At 40.9% G+C, this 21,508-nt stretch overlaps 1 protein-coding gene across 1 annotated transcript in view; it reads right to left on the reverse strand.

Moving 5' to 3' along the window:
- ADGRF5 (adhesion G protein-coupled receptor F5) overlaps positions 1 to 21,508 on the reverse strand; it is a 180,512-nt gene that overhangs the window by 33,706 nt on the left and 125,298 nt on the right. The window contains exons 16-17 of the mRNA XM_030195136.1: positions 19,569 to 19,762; positions 9,797 to 9,979 (exon numbers count right to left, since the gene is read on the reverse strand). Coding sequence (XP_030050996.1) covers positions 9,797 to 9,979; positions 19,569 to 19,762 — 377 coding nt within the window. The remainder of the gene's footprint in view (positions 1 to 9,796; positions 9,980 to 19,568; positions 19,763 to 21,508) is intronic.

Raw genomic sequence — 21,508 nt, forward strand, 5'->3', positions numbered from 1 at the left:
GATGTTTTTCTCACAAATGTGTCCAAATCGGTATTTTCAAAACCTATTTTCAGATGTTTTTCACACGGGGGGGGGGGGGGGGTGGGGGGGTGAGGGGGGTTGTCTTGGCGTGTTAAGGGCGTGATTTGGGTGTTCCTCAGTCATAATGAAACAAAATAAAACCATCCAGGGCTAAAACTATGACATTTTGAGCTACACCTGTTTTTAAAACGAATAAGGAACAAAATGGTGTCCTAAATGACCACTGGAGGGAATCAGGGATGACCTCCCCTTACTCCCCTAGTGGTCACTAACCCCCTCCCACCTCCCAAAAATGTGATTAAAAGCATTAATTACCAGCCTGTATGCCAGCCTCAGAAGGTAAACTCAGGTCCATTTGAGCAGCATACAGGTCCCTGGAGTAGTCTAGTGGTGGGTGCAGTGCACTGCAGTCAGGTGGGCCCAGGACCATACTTCCTCTTACCTGCTCCACTTGTGGTGGAAACTGAGACCCCTCCCAAACTCACCAGGAACCCACTGTACCCATATATAGGTGCCTCCTTCACCCATAAGGGCTATTGAAGTGGTGTACAATTGGAGTTAGTGGGTTTTGGTGGGCTCAGCAGACAAGATAAGGAAGCAATGGCGAGATGTGTATCCGGAAGCATTTATTTGAAGTCCACTGCAGGGCCCCTAGGGTGCCCCATTGTTCTGCTGGGATGCTTGTGTGGCTAGCCTAGTAAAAAGGCTGGTTCCTCCTAAATCCCAACGGCTTGATTTTGTGCATTTTTCACTGGACTTTTTTTTTTCCGAAAATGGACCAAAAAGATAAACGCAGAGAGCATAAAAACATCTAGCAAATATCCATTTTTGAAAAAAAAGAGTGACTTTTTTCTGTCTTGAAAATGGCTATATTAATTCAATTTATAAATGTATTGATGGAATCTGCCTTGATTATACAGTACGCGCCGATTATCCAAACTCCGATTATTCAGATGTCCAATTATCTAGACTGCTTCTGTTCTTTATTTTAAATTTTTTAAAATTGTAATCTTTGTATTAGTTATCACATTATACTTGATATATAGTAAAAAATTGTATTAACATCACAAATAATTTGGTATTTTTCCCAACTTATTATTGAAAACAAAAAGTGATGCTCAACATGTAATGCTCAAAGTGTGTGCTCCTTTCAAAAAGGTATGTCCAATTATCTGGATTTTCCATTATCTGGATTGCTCTCTGCAGAGGTTAGTCTAGATAATCGGCATTCTACTGCATTTTGCTAGGTTGGCCGTACATTATAATAGTGAATAAATTAATAAATGTGAATACATTGGCCCCAAAAGCCTAAAAGACAAAAGCACTGCCCTCTCGTGGACATCTTGCTGTCTTGGGGCTGGCAGTATTTTCATGGCCAAAAGAATATGGACCTCATGCTGTTCATATGTTACTGCCTTGTGAATGGCTTCAGATTATTTATTTATTTGGATTTTGTTCACACCTTTTTCAGTAGTAGCTCAAGGTGAGTTATAGAGGGCCATAATCGAACGGGGATGGCCATCTATATGGGCGGCCAGCTCTAAGGCCGGCCCCGTAAAGAGGGGTCCGGACCATATTATTGAAACAAAATGGCTGGCATAGGGGCTGCCAATTTTTATTTTTTTTTAGGGTAGGAGGGGGTTGGTTGTTGGAATGTAATTGTATTTTTACATGCATTGCCTGTCACCTATTATTTCTCTGTGATTACTCTGTGACCTCTGATGTGAATTACTTAGAGAGGTCACACTGCTATGCAACTTCCTGTGGGGGTTAGACACAGCAGATGCAGCACATGCAGCACATGGAGCACATGGAGCTCATGATCTCTCCTAACCTGAGAGGATCTATGGTGGTGTGAGCATCCATTACCATCTAAGCACATGGAAGGAGCTGATAATACAAATGTATAGTAATATGTATATATAAGCCTGTCTGATTATAATCTAACTACAAACTGTGAGTAAACAGATGTTTTGTTACTTCAACTTTAAAGTGACTCAGCAGTGAATTATTCAGGGGTGAATGAGAGAGAGATGAAGAAAGAAATTAACATTTCTAAAGCTGAAGCTGTGTGTACTAAAATCTGCTAATTATTTACTACAAATAATCCAACAAAAGGGTTATGGGCCCAGGGCCAGGAATTGAAAAAGAAGAGAAATATTACCAGGCAGAAAAAAAGGCCACATTTTTCTCTTAAGTTTTAAAGGAAAGATTCAGTCTGTCTCTCTCTCCCCCCACACAGCAGACAGAAGGCTAAGAAAATGGCTGAGGGAAGAAATTCACCATTTTTCTATTCTCTCAAGGTGCCTAGATTAACTGAGTTTAATTATCAGCAGTGGGAACTAAGATTCATATGTCTCCTTCGAGCAAAAAGATTAAATATATGCTTAGACCAAGACAGAACAGCTGAAAATATGGCTGAATGGGACAATGCAAACTATTATGTGAAGTGCATGCTTTTGGAAGCTCTCTCAGAGAAACAAGCCATATTAGTGGAGGGAAAAGATACACCAAAGGACATTTTATATAAACTGAGAACTATGTATGCAACTACATATGCAAAGCAGCAACCAATTTGGCTGGCAGAGTTGAATGAAACCAAATTAAGGGATAAAAGTAAATGTAATGATCACATTATGCATCTTATGTCTTCATTACAAAAGTTAGAACTTTCTGGAATTCCCATGTGTGATGCATTGAAAAGAGCATTTCTTTTTACCTCACTATCAAAGAAGTTTGATGTTTTTAGGTCTGTAAATGAGGCCATTGAAGGGCAATCTTTTGAACAGGCAACATCAAAACTAAGGCAGGAATGCATAATAAATGATTCTGAGGAGATGTGTTCTCAAAGCAAGTCAGAGAGAAATGAAACAAATTTCTTGGCAAAGAACAGAGGAAGGCGGAGCTATGGGAAAACTCCACCCAAGGGCAAGCTGATTTGCTACTCATGTGGAAAGGAGGGACATGTATCTAAATGGTGTAAGGAAACACAAAACACTCCCTCTAGCTCACCTAAGCCAATGGAACTAAAGAATTTTCAAACCAGGAAATGTATGAAGGACAAAGAAAAACACAAGGGCTTTCTAATGGCAGAAAAATCTTTGACTATGGTAAATAATAATTCAAATGAAAGTACTTGGATTTTGGATTCGGGGAGCACATGCCATTTAACCAATTGTAAGGATTTCTTTCAGGAAATGTGTCCAGAGGAAGGTATTCTTAAAACTGCAAACGCAGGGACTGCTAAGATCCAAGCAAAAGGTATTGGATTCTTAAAATGCAAAGTGTCTAATGAAGTTAAAGAAATTCCTGTAAGTGATGTCTTGTATATTCCCCAAGCAGTTTGCAATATGCTTAGTGTATCTACATTAGATAAGAAGGGATTTGTGATTCATTTTGAAAACAGTAAGTGCACAATCTCTAAAAATGATGAAGTGTATGCTGAAGCTTTTATGCATAATGATGTTTATAAACTGAGCATTTCAGGTGAAGCCTCACATATGGCGCAAGTAAGGAAGAATGATGGTAAATGTAGTCTGGAAATCTGGCACCGCCGCCTGGGACATCGTGATTCTAAGGTGATCCAGGATCTTTACAGTAAGCAACTGGCCACCGGCATTCAGATAAGTGCAGATGCTGGTAAAATGGAGAAATGCATAGACTGTGTTACTCAAAAAGGTGTGAGACCCTCATTTCCTGCATACACAGGAAATAGGAGTAATAAAGTGCTGGACTTAATACACAGTGACTTATGTGGACCGTTTAATATCCCATCATTGGGAAATAACAGATTTGTGCTAATATTCTTGGATGATTTCTCTAGATACTGTGTGGCCTATTTGCTGAAAGAGAAAAGTCAAGTCACAGACATGCTGAAGAAATACGTAGCCATGGTGAGCAATAAATTTGAAAGAAAACCAAAGGTTCTTCAGACCGACAATGGTGGTGAGTTCACTTCACAAAGCATGCGCACATTTCTAGAACAAGAAGGCATTCAACATATCACAACAGTAGCTTATACACCAGAGCAAAATTCTGTTGCAGAGAGAAAATTTAGGTCACTTGTGGAAATGACCAGATGTATGCTGTCAGATAGCAATCTCCCTAAAAGACTATGGGGGGAAGCCATTCTCACAGCAGTGTACCTACAAAACAGAATGCCAACTAAAGGCGCTGAGCGCACACCACATGAGACATGGCATGGTAGGAAGCCAAACCTGTCACACATAAGAACATTTGGAAGTACAGCATATGCTCATGTACCAAAGCAAAGAAGGCATAAGCTGGATTCCACAACAGAAAGGGGCATTTTAGTTGGCTATACTCCAGGACACAAAGGATATAGAATTTTGAATCTGAAAACTGGCATTGTTGGCATAAGACATGTTACATATTTTGATGAAAACAAAAGGGTTGATAAAGGCTGGATTATCCCAGATGAGCCTTATCATCCAGAATATGAAACTAGAACCATAATAGACATGCCAGTGTATATAAATGCCATACCAAGGCAGATGTCTGAAAGCAACTCATCTGTATCTAACGAGGAACAGGCAGAGGAAGCAGACACAGAAAGGATCATTGAAGAAGACAGTACAGTTGGAGAAGGGGAATCAATTGGAGAAGGACTCTCAGATTTTGAGGATGCGGAAAGGTCAGACCAACCTGTTGTCAGACGCTCATCCAGGGAAAACAAAGATGTTCCACCCCCAAGACTGTCTTACCTAACAAAGTCAGCAGAAGCTCAAGAGCCCTTAACATGGGATGAGATTGAGAAAATGCCAGCAGAAGAAGCTGCTGAATGGCATAAAGCTGCACAAGAAGAAATTGATGCATTGGATAAAAATAATACTTGGATTCTTACAAAATTACCTCCTGGCAAGAAAGCTATAGGATGCAAATGGGTATTCAAGTTAAAAAGGAATGCACAAGGAAAAGTGGAAAGGTATAAAGCCAGATTAGTGGCAAAGGGATATCTTCAAAAATATGGAGAAGATTTTGATGAAGTGTTTGCACCTGTAGTGAAACACACGACAATAAGAACACTTCTGAGCATTGCAGTCTCAAAAGGCATGCAAGTCAACCACATTGATGTGAAAACAGCGTTTCTTCACGGAGATATAACTGAAGACTTGTACATGGAACAGCCAACAGGTTTCATAAATACAAAACAAAGACAGCTAGTGTGTAAATTAAACAAAGGTCTTTATGGATTAAAGCAAAGTGCAGAATGTTGGAATGATAAATTGCATGAAATATTGACAAATTTAGGATTTAAGCAAGGTGAAGCAGATAAATGTTTGTACACTAGGTGCACAAATGGACAATATGCATACATTTTAGCTTTTGTTGATGATCTGCTCATTGCAAGCAAAAGTGAGCAAGAGTACAAGGACATTGTAAAGTGTTTAAACCAGAATGTTGAGATAAAAGAACTTGGTAATGTGTCATACTATCTTGGTATAGAAATTGAGAAACAAAATGATGGTTCTTATCTTCTAAGCCAGAAGCAGAAAATAAATGAGCTTATTGAAAGTTTAGGTATGCAAGATGCCCAAGTTGTAAGCACTCCCATGATCACTGATTTTCTGAAGGATGAAACAGTAAGAGAACCTTTACCAGATAACATCCAATATAGATCAGCCATAGGTAAGCTTTTATATCTAGCTACCACATACAGGGCTGATATAGCAAATGCAGTAGGAATTTTGAGCAGAAGGGTCAGCTCACCTACCAAATCAGATTGGACTGCAGTTAAAAGGATGGTAAGGTATTTAAAGGGTACCATTGATTGTAAATTAAAGATTTCAGCCAATAGTAATCCAAAACTAATATGTTACTGTGATTCAGATTGGGCAGGGGATCATTCTGATTATAAATCCACAAGTGGATATGTGTTTATGTATGGAAATGTACAAATTTCATGGGCCAGTCATAAACAAAGTATTGTGAGTTTGTCTTCTACAGAAGCTGAATATGTGGCCGTATCGGAAGCGTGCAGAGAACTGATGTGGATTGAAAAACTTTTGCTGGATTTTGGAATAGCTGAACAGAGACCAATCCAGATAATGGAAGATAATCAGAGCTGCATCCGACTGTCACAGAATGACAAGGTTCAGTCACGCACCAAGCACATCGCAACGAAATACCACAACGTGCGAGAGTTGGCAAAAGAAGGGGTCATCAGTCTACACTATTGTCACACCAGTGAGATGACAGCTGACATCATGACCAAACCGTTACCCAGAGAACATTTTGTGAATCTGCGTATAAAGCTTGGACTTTGTATGAATAAATAATTGCATGACAGTTATGCATGAGAAGGGGTTTGTTGGAATGTAATTGTATTTTTACATGCATTGCCTGTCACCTATTATTTCTCTGTGATTACTCTGTGACCTCTGATGTGAATTACTTAGAGAGGTCACACTGCTATGCAACTTCCTGTGGGGGTTAGACACAGCAGATGCAGCACATGCAGCACATGGAGCACATGGAGCTCATGATCTCTCCTAACCTGAGAGGATCTATGGTGGTGTGAGCATCCATTACCATCTAAGCACATGGAAGGAGCTGATAATACAAATGTATAGTAATATGTATATATAAGCCTGTCTGATTATAATCTAACTACAAACTGTGAGTAAACAGATGTTTTGTTACTTCAACTTTAAAGTGACTCAGCAGTGAATTATTCAGGGGTGAATGAGAGAGAGATGAAGAAAGAAATTAACATTTCTAAAGCTGAAGCTGTGTGTACTAAAATCTGCTAATTATTTACTACAAATAATCCAACATTGGTGACCACTGGGGGAGTACGGAGAGATCATCCTCGATTCCCTCCGGTGGTCATCTGGTGAGTTGGGGCACCTTTTTGAGGCTTGGTCCTAAAAATAAATGGACCAAGTAAAACCGGCCAAATGCTTGTCAGGGCCAGCCTTCTTTTTTTCATTATCGGCCGAAGGCGGCCATGTGTTAACCACGCCCCATCCCGCCTTCGCTATGCCTCCAACATGCCCCCTTAAACTTTAGCCGCTCTTACGACGGACTGCAGTTGAGGCCGGCCAAAATCGGCTTTCGATTATGCGATTTGGCCAGACTTGAGAAGTGGCCGGCCATCTCCCGATTTGTATCAGAAGATGGCCGGCCTTCTCTTTCGAAAATAAGCAGGATAGTCAGTTACACTGGATATTTCCCTGTCTCTGGAGGGCTCACAATGGAAGGGTCCTGTTTACTAAGGTGCACTAGCATTTTTAGAGCGTGCACAAAATAAGTGAGCACTAACTGTATAGGCACCCATAGGAATATTGTGGGTGCCTACACAGTTAGCGTGTGCTAAAAATGTTAACATATCTCTAGCAGGCCCCTAGGGGCCCTTTTACTAAGCCACATAAGCGTCTATGCATGCCCAACGTGTGTCGATTCTGAGTTGCCACCCAGCTACCGCGTGGCCCATGTGGTAATTTCATTTTTGCTGTGCGTCCAATATGCGCGTCAGAAATATTTTTATTTTCTGGAGTGCGGGTGGTAATCGGCATTTGGGCACACATAGACCATTACCGCCCTGTTACTGTGCGAGTCTTTACCGCTAAATCAATGGCTGGTGGTAAGGTCTCAGACTCACAGTGGATGCACGCCAATGTTCATTGTGCCGCACGTCCATTTTCGGTCAAAATTTTTAAAAAGGCATTTTTTACAGGTGTACTGAAAAATGATTCTGCGTGTGCCCAAAACACATGCCTACATAACCGCAGCCCATTTTTCAGCGCACCTTAGTAAAAGGACCCCCTAGTCTGTACCTGAGGCAATAGAGGGTTAAGTGACTTGCCCAGGATCACAAGGTGCAGCAATGCAAGGTGATGCATGTAGGAAAAAAGAACCCTGAATTATAGCTACGTCATGCAAGGTTCCACGTTAGGAGTTACGGACCAAGAAAGGGATCTGGGTGTCGTCGTCGATAATACACTGAAACCTTCTGCTCAGTGTGCTGCTGCGGCCAGGAAAGCAAATAGAATGTTGAGTATTATTAGGAAAGGTATGGAAAACAGGTGTGAGGATGTCATAATGCCGTTATATCACTCCATGGTGCAACCGCAACTTGAGAATTGTGTTCAAATCTGGTCACTGCATCTCAAAAAAGATATAGCAGAATTGGAAAAGGTGCAGCGAAGGGCGACTAAAATGATAGCGGGGATGGGACGACTTCCCTATGAAGAAAGACTAAGGAGGCTAGGGCTTTTCAGCTTGGAGAAGAGACAGCTGAGGGGAGACATGATAGAGGTATATAAAATAATGAATGGAGTGGAACAGGTGGATGTAAATCGTCTGTTCACGCTTTCCAAAAATACTAGGACTAGGGGGCATTCAATGAAACTACAGTGTAGTAAATTTAAAACAAATCGTAGAAACTTTTTCTTCACCCAATGCATAATTAAACTCTGGAATTCGTTGCCGGAGAACGTGGTGAAGGCGGTTAGCTTGACAGAGTTTAAAAAGGGGTTAGACGGTTTCCTAAAGAACAAGTCCATAAACCACTACTAAATGGACTTGGGAAAAATCCACAATTCCAGGAATAACATGTATAGAATGTTTGTACGTTTGGGAAGCTTGTCAGGTGCCCTTGGCCTGGATTGGCTGCTGTCGTGGACCCTTGGTCTTTTCCCAGTGTGGCATTACTTATGTACTTATGTAATGGGATTTGGCCACCTCTGGATGTCAAGACCAGTGCTCTAACCACTAGACCACTCCTCTTCCTTTCATAACACTATATATTCCAGAAAACCCATTTGACCATTATTAGTCTCTGGCATGCCAAAACCACTGGGGCTGAAAAAAAACACAAAAATGCTAAGCCTAGACTCTGTCTACAGTTGTTGATGATGTAAAAATCAAGGATATGATGAGCAGAATATATAATGGGATCAGTTCTGAACTAGTGTGGTGACTGGCTTAATTTAAATGCCAATTATGATGTTCATCTTAATCCATATATTTAGCACTGTTATGCATATAAGTAACAGCGATGTATATACAGGTAAATGTGGTCACCATGCCAACACTATCTGCTTAGCCCAAACTAAACGTATAAATTATCCATTTAGGAGCTGAATATGGATAAATGGGCAATTTTTGCCCTCCCAAATATATGACTAGGATCAGGCTGTTTAGCACGTTAAATGGCCGGATGATATCAGTATATTTGTTGACAATACACAAATAAGTAGTTTATGCATTGGCTGCTCAGAGGTCAATGCACAAATCCCTTTGAATATTGGCCCGAATCATTGCTTAGGGGTCCTTTTACAAAGGCGCGCTGAAAAATGGCCTGCTGTAGTGTAGGCGCAGGTTTTGTGCACACGCAGAATCATTTTTCAGTGCACCTGTAAAAAAAAGGCTTTATTTTTTGCTGAAAATGGATGTGCGGCAAAATCAAAATTGCCACGTGTCCATTTTGGGTCTGAGACCTTACCACCAGCCATAGACCTAGCAGTAAAGAATTTGGGCGGTAATGACCTACGCGTGTCAGATGCTACTTGGCGCGCTTCCGCTATGCGTGCCAGAAAATAAAAAAATATTTTTCAGATGCATGTAGCGGATGCATGCCAAAAATGAAATTACCTCAAGAGCCAAGGGGTAGTCAGGCGGTAACTCCATTTTGGCACGTGTTGGGAGCGTAGATGCTTTTCGCAGCTTAGTAAAAGGACCCCTCAATGAGACTCAGTAAAGGAGGCATTCCTTGAAAACACAATTTTAAAAAGATGCTTAACTAACTTACTTCCATCATATTTTCAGTCACATTTACATCCGAAACTTGTGAAACTGTACTCAGTATTTCAACCACAGCTCCCAGAGTTCCAGTTGAATTCTGTATTACATTTTGCTCTTGTTGTGTTGTATTACGCAGCTCCTTAAGGTAAGCTTCTAATTCTTTGCTTGGTTGAGGGCTAATAATCAGACGCTACAAGAGAAAGGAAACACTATTCAACAAATATTTTAACTCCCCGATATTTAAAATCTGCAGCTAGCGTTGCTTTAAAATGCTGGCCATGGCTGGGATGTGGAAACCAGGGCTGAAAATCTAGGTATAGTTCTGCTGCCAGAAGTTACCTGAATACCACCAGATAACTGGCACCGGTACTGGATAAACTATTTGGACAAATTAACCTCCCATTTACAAAGCTGCACGGCATTGCTGACACAGCCCATTCAAAGAATGGGCTGTGTCGGTAGTACTGCATCGCCAGCCGCTAGCATGGTTTTGTAAACAGAGGCCTAGGGCAGCTGAAAATTGGTAGCACTGGGATAACTTCAGCTCCACCTTATCTCTGTCCCCAGACTACCCCGGTATTACCCGGACAGTAAAAAGAAGCAATGTGGCAGCTTAGAAAGACTCAAACAGTAGTTTATTCAACTTCATCAATATAAAATACTCTGGTGGAATTTTGCGCCAAAAAATATCAAAATTCTGTGCACGAAATTTGCAAATTTTGCAAAATTCTGAAAGTTTGTCACAATTTAAACAATATTTTTGCTAATTACTCTTAGAATTACTCCAGAATTTCAGTACAATCCAGTATCTAGTAGCGCTTTAGAAATGATAAGTAGTAGTAGTAGTAATATTTTCATTAAGGGCCTCTTTTTTTCAACCCATGCTAGCGGCTCTGGTGTGGTAATGCTGACAAAGCCCATTCACTTTGAATGGGTTCCATTGACATTACTGTGCTGGAACCACTAGTGTGGCTTGATAAAATAGGTCCTAAATTTTAGCTAATTATTATCCAGAATTTCAGTACAATCCAGTATTTTCATTAACTTATTTTTCTAGCCCCCCATACCCACATACCATCCATTAGTTTTTTCCAGCCCCTCTGCACCCACACATCATCCATTAGTTTTCCCATCCCCACTGCACCCATATACAATCCAGTTTGCTAATTATTATCCAGAATTTCAGTTCAATCCAGTATTTTCATTAAATTATTTTTTTCCAGCCCCCCTGCACTCACACAACATCCATTATTTTGTTTCTAATCACCCCTGCACCCACATACCATTATTATTTTTTTGCAGTCCCTGTACCCACATACCATCCATTAGTTTTTTCCAGCTTCCCTGCACCCACACACCATCCATTATTTTGTTTTCAGCCCCCCTGCACCCACACACCATCCATTTATTTTTCCCTGCCCCCCCTATTGTTTTTCCTGCACCCGCACCCACATCCAGCATCCATACATACTCACCAGTTGATGAGGAACTGCATTGGTCCTCTTCAGGGCAGGAAAGAATCCCACTCTTTCCTGCCTGTTGCAGCTGCTCATCCAAGATTACCACTTGAAGTTTTGGTGGCCATTTTGAAGGAAGCACACCAGGCACCGGCCAGAGAGCGGTGGGAGTGGGCAGGAAAGAGGTCACTAGATCACCAGGGCATGCGAAGATAGGTCCCAGGAGGGCCCACCGAGGAGGGGATCAATCAGTCAGCAAATCACATATTTATTGTGACTCATAATATATCCACCTTTCAAAGTATAGCACATAGGCACCCGGTATAAGACACAGCAGGATGGATCAGCTGTTTCTATAGAAATGCTAAATAGTAGTAGTAGTAGTTCTCCCGCTGCTCTGGGGGGGTTTAAATAGCAGCAGCTACAGTGAAAGCCGTCTCTAGCCTTGTGTATAACCAGTTGTAATTTGATAACCTTACTGCTGGGAGAGCAGAGCAGTGGGGTTGGTTGGAGGTGTCCTGGGTTGCCAGGGAGATATTTAACTAGGATGAATTCCTGCACATGAGCAGTTCATACCAAAGAGACTTCCACTGACCCCTGAAATTTTAAAAGAGCTAAAAATAAGTTTTAAAAGTATTTGCATTAAATTTAATTGCAGAATTTAGGTGCTAGGAAGTGGGATTGGTATGCCATGTACTCACATTTGCTCAAGCCATATGCAAATTAGTCCATTTTTGGGAGGTTCTCATTTGCATATTTATGGGTAAAAATTGTTGGAAATGTTTACAGCCTTAATGTTTGGGCATGGCTCTGATCAAAAATGTAAAGTTTGATCCAAAAAATGAAGGGTTTAGCTAGTGTTTTTGACTAAAAATTCCCATAGATTGTAGCAAACCAGAATATTTTCAATCCGCTCATAGGGCTCCTTGTACATAGCCATACTAGTGATGCTGGTGCAGCAAATGCAACAAAGCCCATTCAATTCCTATGAGCCTTGTCGCATTTACCACGCCGGAATCGCTACTGTGGCTTTGGGGTCTGAACTGGCTTTCAGAAAAGATGTTATTGTGGCTGTTCTCACCTAAGGAAAAAAAAAGACATGGAAGTGGTGGAGGAAGGCCTACACTCTCACAATCCCACACCTTGACCTATTTACCTATCCCACCTGGTTACAACATAGTAAGATATGAGGCTTGGATAGAAACAAAACAAATGCAGCTTTATTTACAGTGTATTCAAACAGAGATAAAAAATGGAACTGCATTCAAAATTATAATTCAGCAATCACAGAGAGAAATATACGCTGACAATATTTTCATTTACTTTGAGCTGGTTAGAGAGAAATATACAATATTTTTATTCACTTTGAGCTGATTAGAATGACACAGAACACATTTCAGTTAGGATTTTGAACCTACCTAGGTATCTGTACAGCAAAAGAACAAATTTAACTTTTGCACTACAATTTTTAACTTCAGAACTCTTTCTGGAATCTACAATCTTTTCTAGAAATTCTCTTTATTCAGTATCATTGGAATGTATTGACTGTTCCAATATGTATATAAAATTGAGGGTGCAAATGGTGAGCTCAGTACTTCATTGGTCCCTCCTAATACAGGCATAGCTTTCTCATAGCTCCTCTCGGGATGTTTTTGACTCTTGAAAAGTACCTGTCTTCCTAACTTAACGAACTCAAGAGAAGACACAAGTTGACTACTCTGAACTTCAAAAGAGTTTTTCTTTTGTGTACACCTGTGTAAAGAACATGTGAAATCCCATTTTACATAGGGTATCCAGTTAGGATGTTCACAATTTCCTGTATATTTTAGAAAAGGCTCTACTGAATGTGGAACTTTTATAAAATATGTATAAGGAAACATGGAACTACATATGTAAGTTCCAGCATGGTCAGCAGGAACAACTATTTTAGTAAAACATACATTTACAAAAAGAATGGTCTCACTTGGTGTTTAAACATAGCAGTACCACCATTTACCTGTGTAGGTGCCAATTGTGCAGCCCATGTGCATAGATATGTAAGTGCAGGATTTTACAAAATTTGGCATGTAGGGGTGTTCCCGATGTATCACCTTTTGTTCAACCAAGGCCTGTAAGCCAATTCTGACTAGGCCAGGAACCATCTTTTTTAGGACAATACTGTCATGGTTGCCTGAATGTTTCCTATGTTTCTACGCTGCCTGCTTGCTCAAGGACACACTGGCATTCTAGAGAGCATCTGCACTTCATCTCTGAGTGTGATGTTGGTAACAAAACAACACTGACACAAGTATGAGATAAGACTTGTGGGCCTCCTTGGTTGGCACCAGCACTTGCAGAGAGTGTGTCATTGTTCTCCAGGCCTGCATTTTGTCTGCTGGAAAGGAGGAGTGAGTGATCTGATTGAGCCAAAACAGTCACCTGAGGACAGTGGACAGAAGTCTGGTACCAGAGTTGGTGAAGAACAAAAGAGAAGAGTTTTGGTGCGGCACTAGAGAAGACGAACAGCTGATAGCTCTTGAGAGAGAGACTGTCTCCTTGTGCCTTCTGAGCCTTTCTGTATAACATTACAAAAAAGTGCATGCTGATAATTACTACTTCCAACCTTGTGCGAGAGACCGGCTACTAGTGCTGGCTGGATCTGTATCTTATTTCTACACTAACCAGATGCTTACTGGTTGGCTCGCTGTGAATGCAGCTTCAGCCAAAGAGAAGAATCCTGTCTGTCATCCAGAGATCCTGCTGAGCACATGGCTTGTGATGGTGAGAAATTGGGGTTCAATCCTATCATTTGAGGACAGTTTATTACGATTCCTAGTCTGCCAAAGAAACAAAGAACAGTCTCATTTGGCTCTATAGATAGTTTAGATACTTCAGGAGCTTTGCAAGCAGCAACAACAGTGGTAGAGAGAACAATTGTTAGTAATATGTAATTTATCTTTAAAATCAAGGATGGTACTGGAAGACTGGATGGTGGTCAATGTAATGTCAATGGTTCAAGGGTTTCCTAACCACCCGCTCATATCAAGTGACATCAAACTTGACTACATCAGCCACATGGACACCTGAATGCGGAGTTCCACAGGGATCCCCCCTCTCACCGACCATATTCAACCTAATGATGACACCCTTGGCTAAGCTACTATCGAATCAGAATCTAAACCCATATATATATACTGACGATGTAACAATCATTATCCCATTCAAACACGATCTAAGAGAAATTTCCGACAAAATCAACCAAAGCCTACACATAATGAACTCCTGGGCAGATGCATTTCAACTGAAACTAAATGCTGAAAAAACCCAATGCCTAGTTCTCACCTCGCAATACAACAAGAAAGAATTTACCACCATCAGCACACCTAATCTAAGTCTACCAGTCTCAGACACCCTAAAAATCCTTGGAGTCACCATTGATCGACACCTAACACTTGAGAATCATGCAAAAAACATAGCTAAAAAGATGTTCCATTCAATGTGGAAACTAAAAAGAGTCAGACCATTTTTCCCAAGGAATGTCTTCCGCTACCTGGTACAATCACTGGTACTTAGTCATCTGGACCATTGTAACTCAATCTACGCCGGCTGCAAAGAGCAAATACTCAAAAAACTCCAGACAGCCCAGAACACGGCAGCCAGACTTATATTCGGCAAACCAAAATACAAAAGCGCAACACCCCTTCGCGAAAAACTACACTGGCTCCCACTCAAAGAATGCATCACGTTCAAACTCTGTACCTTGGTCCATAAAATCATCCATGGTGACACCCCAGCCTACATGTCAGACCTAATAGAACTACCACCCAGAAATGCAAAAAAATCCTCCCGCACATTCCTCAACCTTCATCTTCCCAAATGTAAAGGCTTGAAATACAAATCAATGCCTGCATCAACCTTTTCCTATACAAGCACACAGCTGTGGAACACACTGCCACGTAACCTGAAAACAGCCTACGAAATGACCAATTTCCGCAAACTCCTGAAAACGATATCTCTTCGACAAAATATATCATAAAGAACAACACGTGTAACTCTACATTCTTTAAGATATCCAGGAATGTTCTCTAATGTCTTTTGCTTTCACACTATCATGTACCTAATGTCTATGGCTTTAACACTAGCATATATCTCACCATCACGTACCCAAAACTTCTGCTAAAACAAATGTATACTCTTTTCTATTTCCAGAACTATGTATTTCACCATCATGTACTTGCTGTAAAACCAAATGTACATTCTTTTCTATTTCCAGTATCCACGATGAATTGTAAGCCACATTGAGCCTGCAAAAAGGTGGGATAATGTGGGATACAAATGTAATAAATAAATAAATAATAAATAAATAAATAAATGTCGATTTAAAAAAAAAAAAAAAAAAAAAAAAAAGTTCCAGAGGTGATCCGGGAAATTATAGACCAGTGAGCCTGACTTTGGTGCCGGGCAAAAATGGTAGAGATCATTATAAAGAGCAAATTTACAGAGCATATTCAAAAGCATGGATTAATGAGACAAAGCCAACATGGATTTAGTGAAGAGAAATCTTGCGTCACCAATTTACTACATTTCTTTGAAGGGGTGAACAAACATGTGGATAAAGGTGAGCCAGTCAATATTGTATATCTGGATTTTCAAAAGGCATTTGACAAAGTGCCTCATGAAGGACTCCAGGGGAAATTGGAGAGTCATGGGATAGGAGGTAGTGTTCTATTGTGGCTTAAAAACTGGTTAAAAGATAGAAAGCAGAGTAGGGTTAAATGGTCAGTATTCTCAATGGAGAAGGGTAGATAGTTGGGTTCCCCAAGGGTCTATGCTGGGACTGCTGCTTGTTAACATATTTGTAAATGTAAATGTAGATGGGAGTACCTAGTGAGGTAATTAAATTTACTGATGACACACAGTTATTCAAAGTTGTTAAATCACAAGAGGTGGTTTTGGTGTTCTGTTATTTCTGTTCTTTTTCCAGTTTAATGTGAAATTGAGCTTGTTGTGGTCTCACCAGACCACCTCCTCCCATTTGTAGTTTTCTAGTGTGTGATTGTTGTTTGCTAAAAACTTGTGAACTAGTATGTCCAGGAGATGGCCTTTTGTGTGGGATGAGGTTCCTTGTGCTGTTGTGAAATCCCATTGGTCTTGGAAGTTCATCAGCGCTCTGTTGTTGGTGTCGTTCTGTTTTTCTAGGTGCAGATTAATAATTGGCATCCTAACAAGCATTTATTAGTGATAATTGGATTTAATTAGCAGTTATGCACATATATTTAGGAACCATATCCGCGTACAAAAAGGGGGCACGGAAATGGAAGGGTCATGGGCAGATCGGGGGCATTCCTAGGATTTACATGTGTAGTTATAGAATAAGGGGGATACATGACTAATTGAGGTGCAAGGATTTTTACCACTTTTCATTTGGTGCAAACGTCCACGCCTAAAGTTAAGCGCGATTTCAAGGCATAAGTGTTATTCTATAAACTGTGCCTAACTTTAAGGCTCAATCAGTGCTTTGTTCAAGTTCATCAATATAAAAGGCTTTGTGTAAAATATCCAGACTTCCACAAATAGTTATAAGTTTTTAAGCTCCTAACAACGTGATTATTCACGTGGGCATGTTGCCAGGAGCTGGAAAAGCTTTTTTTTTCATTAATATTGCACTATTGTGAAGGGTTCTGTTGTCTATATGAAGTGCTATACCATAGGCGGTCGGTGGCCCAACTGTTTGGGGAGGCTAAAGGGGGCAGGGTTAGGGGTGGGGCCAGGGGTGGTGCTTAAATCCATAATTGTCTGATAACACACAGAAAAAAAAAAAATAAAAGTCACAATTAATACTTTTTATTAAATTTAGGTATTAGATATGTATCATATGTCAAAGAATAAAGTGGTGGCTCAAAGCATATACTAACCACAATCGCTCAACTACAAAACACTATGCACAACTTTGTGCAAAAACACACTCAGAACCTTACTGTACCATAAATATTACACTGGGCAGAACCTAATACACCAATATACCACCCATACAGAAAATGCAGACCGTCAACAATATGAAACAAGGATCATAATATCACAATTCTCATGTAGAGCCACAAAACATCCTAATTCATGTTTAATGTGGGATAAAATGCCATACATAAGTAAATAAATATAAACATTTAATGTTGAGCACCCGATTCTCAAAGTGGACATATTCCAAACACTATAATGAAAATAAAATGATCTTTTCTACCTTTGTTGTCTGGTGACTTTGTTTTTCTGATCATGCTGGCCCAGTATCTGATTCTGCTGCTATCTGTCCTCTTAACTCTGTTTCCAGGGCTTCCTTTCCATTTATTTCTTTACTTTCTGCCTTTCTTCTTCATTTCTTGTCCTCGCTCCCCTGCCCCCCCTCTAGCCATCCATACTCACCCATTGATTCTCTCCTGTCCTCTCTGTTCCCGGGCAGATTTTCAAACAGGAGCTGCTCATCCAATCAGAGAGCTCTATTTGAATGCAGATTAACATACAGACACTCTAATACTACTACTTAACATTTCTAGAGCGCTACTAGGGTTACGCAGCGCTGTACAGTTTAACAAAGAAAGACAGTCCCTGCTCGAAGGAGCTTACAGGGACCCTTTTACTAAAGGGCATTAAGCCCTTATCATGAGGTTAGAGTATGCCAACAGGCTACTGCAAAACATGTTAAAGCATTTTCAAAAGGGACATCCAAGTTTCGATTTGGACGTCCTTGCAAAATGGCGAAATCTAGGGGCAGGGAAACCCGTATTTTTGAAATAAGATGGATGTCCATCTTTCGTTTCAAAAATACCGTCAGGGACGTCCAAATCCTTAAATTTTACCGTTCCTAGATTTGGACGTCCCTAGACATGGATGTTTCTGATTTTTGGCAATTTTCGAAACCAAAGACGTCCATGTCAGAAACAACCAAATGCAAGCCGCTTGGTCATGGAAGGAGTCAGCATTTGTAGTGCACTGGTCCCCCTGACATGCCAGAACACCAACTGGGCACCCTAGGGGGCACTGCAGTGGACTTCATAAATTGCTCCCAGGAACATAGCTCCCTTACCTTGTGTGCTGAGCCCCCCCCAACACCCCTAAAACCCACTACCCCCAACTGTACACCACTACCATAGCCATTATGGGTGAAAGGGGGCACCTAGATGTGGGTACAGTGGGTTTCTGGTGAGTTTTGAAGGGCTCGCTATTTCCTCCACAAACGTAACAGGTAGGGGGGGTGGGGCTGGGTCCGCCTGTCTGAAGTGCACTGCACCCACTAAAACTGCTCCAGGGACCTGCATACTGCTATCATAGACCTGAGTATGACATCTGAGGCTGGCACGACATATTTTTAAAGATGTTTTTGAGGGTGGGAGGGGGTTATTGACCACTGGGGGAGTAAGGGGAGGTCATCCTCGATTCCCTCCGGTGGTCATTTGGTCATTTCGGGCACCTTTTTATACCCGAAATGAAAACGTCCAAGTGCTCGTCAGGGACGTCCTTGTTTTTTTAAATTATGGGTCAAGGACGTCCAAGTGTTAGGCACGCCCAAGTCCTGCCTTCGCTACGCCTCCGACATGTCCCCTTGAACTTTGGCCGTCCTTGCGATGGAGTGCAGTTGGAGACATACTAAATCGGGTTTCGATTATACCGATTTGGACATCCCTGGGAGAAGGACGTCCATCTTCTGATTTATGCCGAAAGATGGGCGTCCTTCTCTTTCGAAAATGAGCCCAATAGTAACCTACTTGTTGCCTATTTTTCAAAATAATCTTTTAGAGGGGACGTGTCATGGGTGGAGAATGGGCAAGGAAATGTTAACCAGCTAGTGCATTAGAATTAGCATATGCTAACTGGTTAACCCATGAGGTGGAAAGTGCTCCTGCATTAACTGTGTGCAGGTAGTGCGTGCTAAAAAAATGGAAAATATTTTTAAAGAGTGTCATGTTGAATCTGAGTTTAGGGCTTCCTTTACAAAGCCACACTAGTGATTCCTGCTCGTTAAATGAGAGGAAGCCCATTCACTTCCTATGGGCTTCCTCTCATTTGCTGCATGGGAATCGTTAGCACGCCTTTGTAAAAGAAGCCTTTAGCGCATGGGAAATCCTAATTTAGGACTTGCTAAGCCTAGTTTCCAACACCCTTCAGTAAAAGGGCCCCATAATTTTTAATCATTTAATGCTCCTCTCCAACACAGAGGAAACTGCTGATTTGAAAAGTTTGATTTGTTTACCCTTTTAAATGAATCTTTGATTGAACGTTTTTATTCATTATGAAACTAGATGTCTTGACGTGTGAATTTTTAGGTAAACATCAAATTGTAAAATGGTTTACCTGTGCAGTAGAAAGTAGTGTATTGACTGATGCAGGTATGCAGTTGTTTGCAGTGAGTTGCCATTTGTTGATACAAGTATATGTCAGATTTCCTCCCATTGTTTTCACACTGTCTATGAGCTGACAAGGCACATTAATTACACCTCCTTGCTTTCCAATTCCCATCGGGGACTCATCACATTGAACTTCATTAGCTGTTTTGGGCAAAAATACATGAATACATATAGACAATGAATATGTCACTGTTTTTACAGCATTTCAATTCCACTTTTATATTAATATTCTAACGTATAAGTGCATCCTGCTACCACCACCAGATGAGATGGAGAAAGATCAATCCATTGACCTGGGGAACTGGTGCTAAGCAGCAACTTTTGGTGTTATCACTCATATCAGAACACTTTAATTGCCTGCCTGCCTTCACTTTCTCTTAGGTTATTATTCTCCTACAGTCTGATCTTTCCCTCTCCAGCTTCTCTTTATCCTCCTTTTTTTTCCATCCTCTGTGTAGAACACTGACATATCTACCTTCAGCCCTCTTTCCCTTCCTGTGCCCCTCTGCCATTCTGCTCCCTTTTCATCCCCTGAATCCTTTGTCCTTATTCCCATCCAGAGCAGGTGCTAGAGTTTCTGGCATCTCTCTCCAACCTATAAATTGGCAAACTCCTACCTCATCCTCACCTTCTCCCTCCCCCTCCTAGTTATTGCTGTCATCTCTTTGGAGATCAGTTCTCACCACTTTTGTTATTTTGTTCCATCTGCCTATGGCCATTGCCCCCTCCTCACCCCCAGCTCCCCATTAATGCAAGGCTCTCTCTACTTTAGGAAGCAGGTGAAAGCTTGGCTCTTCTCCCAAGCCCTTAATGGAAGAAGCAACTAACTAGATAGTCAAATACACAAGGACTAACATGAGCTGCACATACTGTAGCAGAATGTGCCTATCCATTCTTACTATAAGTACATAAGTAATGCCACACTGGGAAAAGACCAAGGGTCCATCGAGCCCAGCATCCTGTCCACGACAGCGGCCAATCCAGGCCAAGGGCACCTGGTAAGCTCCAAAAACGTACAAACATTCTATACATGTTATTCCCGGAATTGTGGATTTTTCCCAAGTCCATTTAGTAGTGGTTTATGGACTTGTCCTTTAGGAAACCGTCTAACCCCTTTTTAAACTCTCCTAAGCTAACCGCCTTCACCACGTTCGCCGGCAACACATTCCAGCTAAGATCTTTTTCATGCACCTTTTGTGAAATTATGTGTGATTTTTCTTTAAGGTAGTCACCCTTATTTTCTAGAGATTGTGATGTTAAGCATCCCAGTCAATGTGTGAGACTAAGGATAGATAACATGGCTTTATATAATGAGAGGAAGATAAGAAAAGAAATTATAAAAATAAAACTCAACTGTCTTCCAGGGTCAATTGAGTCTGAGAAGAGAAAGCCGTCCAAGCTAGAGATAGCAAACTCAGGTTCATCAGAGAAGCCAAGGCCCACCATGACTTCTGAGGAGAAGTCAAGGTTAAGATCATCATCAAGAAAGAAAGAAAGAAGCATCCGAGACTGTACAGGTAAACACCAGTAAGGGCTTCTAGGTCCAGATGGGCAGAGACTACAAGGCCATAAATTTGCACAAACTGCTAGGCTAATGCCAGAAGAGACTTTGAGGACAATAACAGGAGAGACTGAGAACTAAGGACAAGGACTTTATTGCTTGAACTTTTTATTTTTTGTTAACCGCTTTGACCAACTTACATTGTATAGGTGGTATATCAAATTTAAATAAACTATAAACTAACTCCTGTTACTTCCATCCATCTTATCTGTCTATATGTTACATCTCCACTTACATCCTAGGCTGTCTATTTTGATATTTTCATGTATATTGGATTAACACTATAAGGAGCATACTATGCTATAATGTGTACTGTTGTTTGAATA

Source organism: Microcaecilia unicolor, chromosome 3 (genome assembly GCF_901765095.1).
Source record: "Microcaecilia unicolor chromosome 3, aMicUni1.1, whole genome shotgun sequence".
NCBI classification, from domain to species: domain Eukaryota; kingdom Metazoa; phylum Chordata; class Amphibia; order Gymnophiona; family Siphonopidae; genus Microcaecilia; species Microcaecilia unicolor.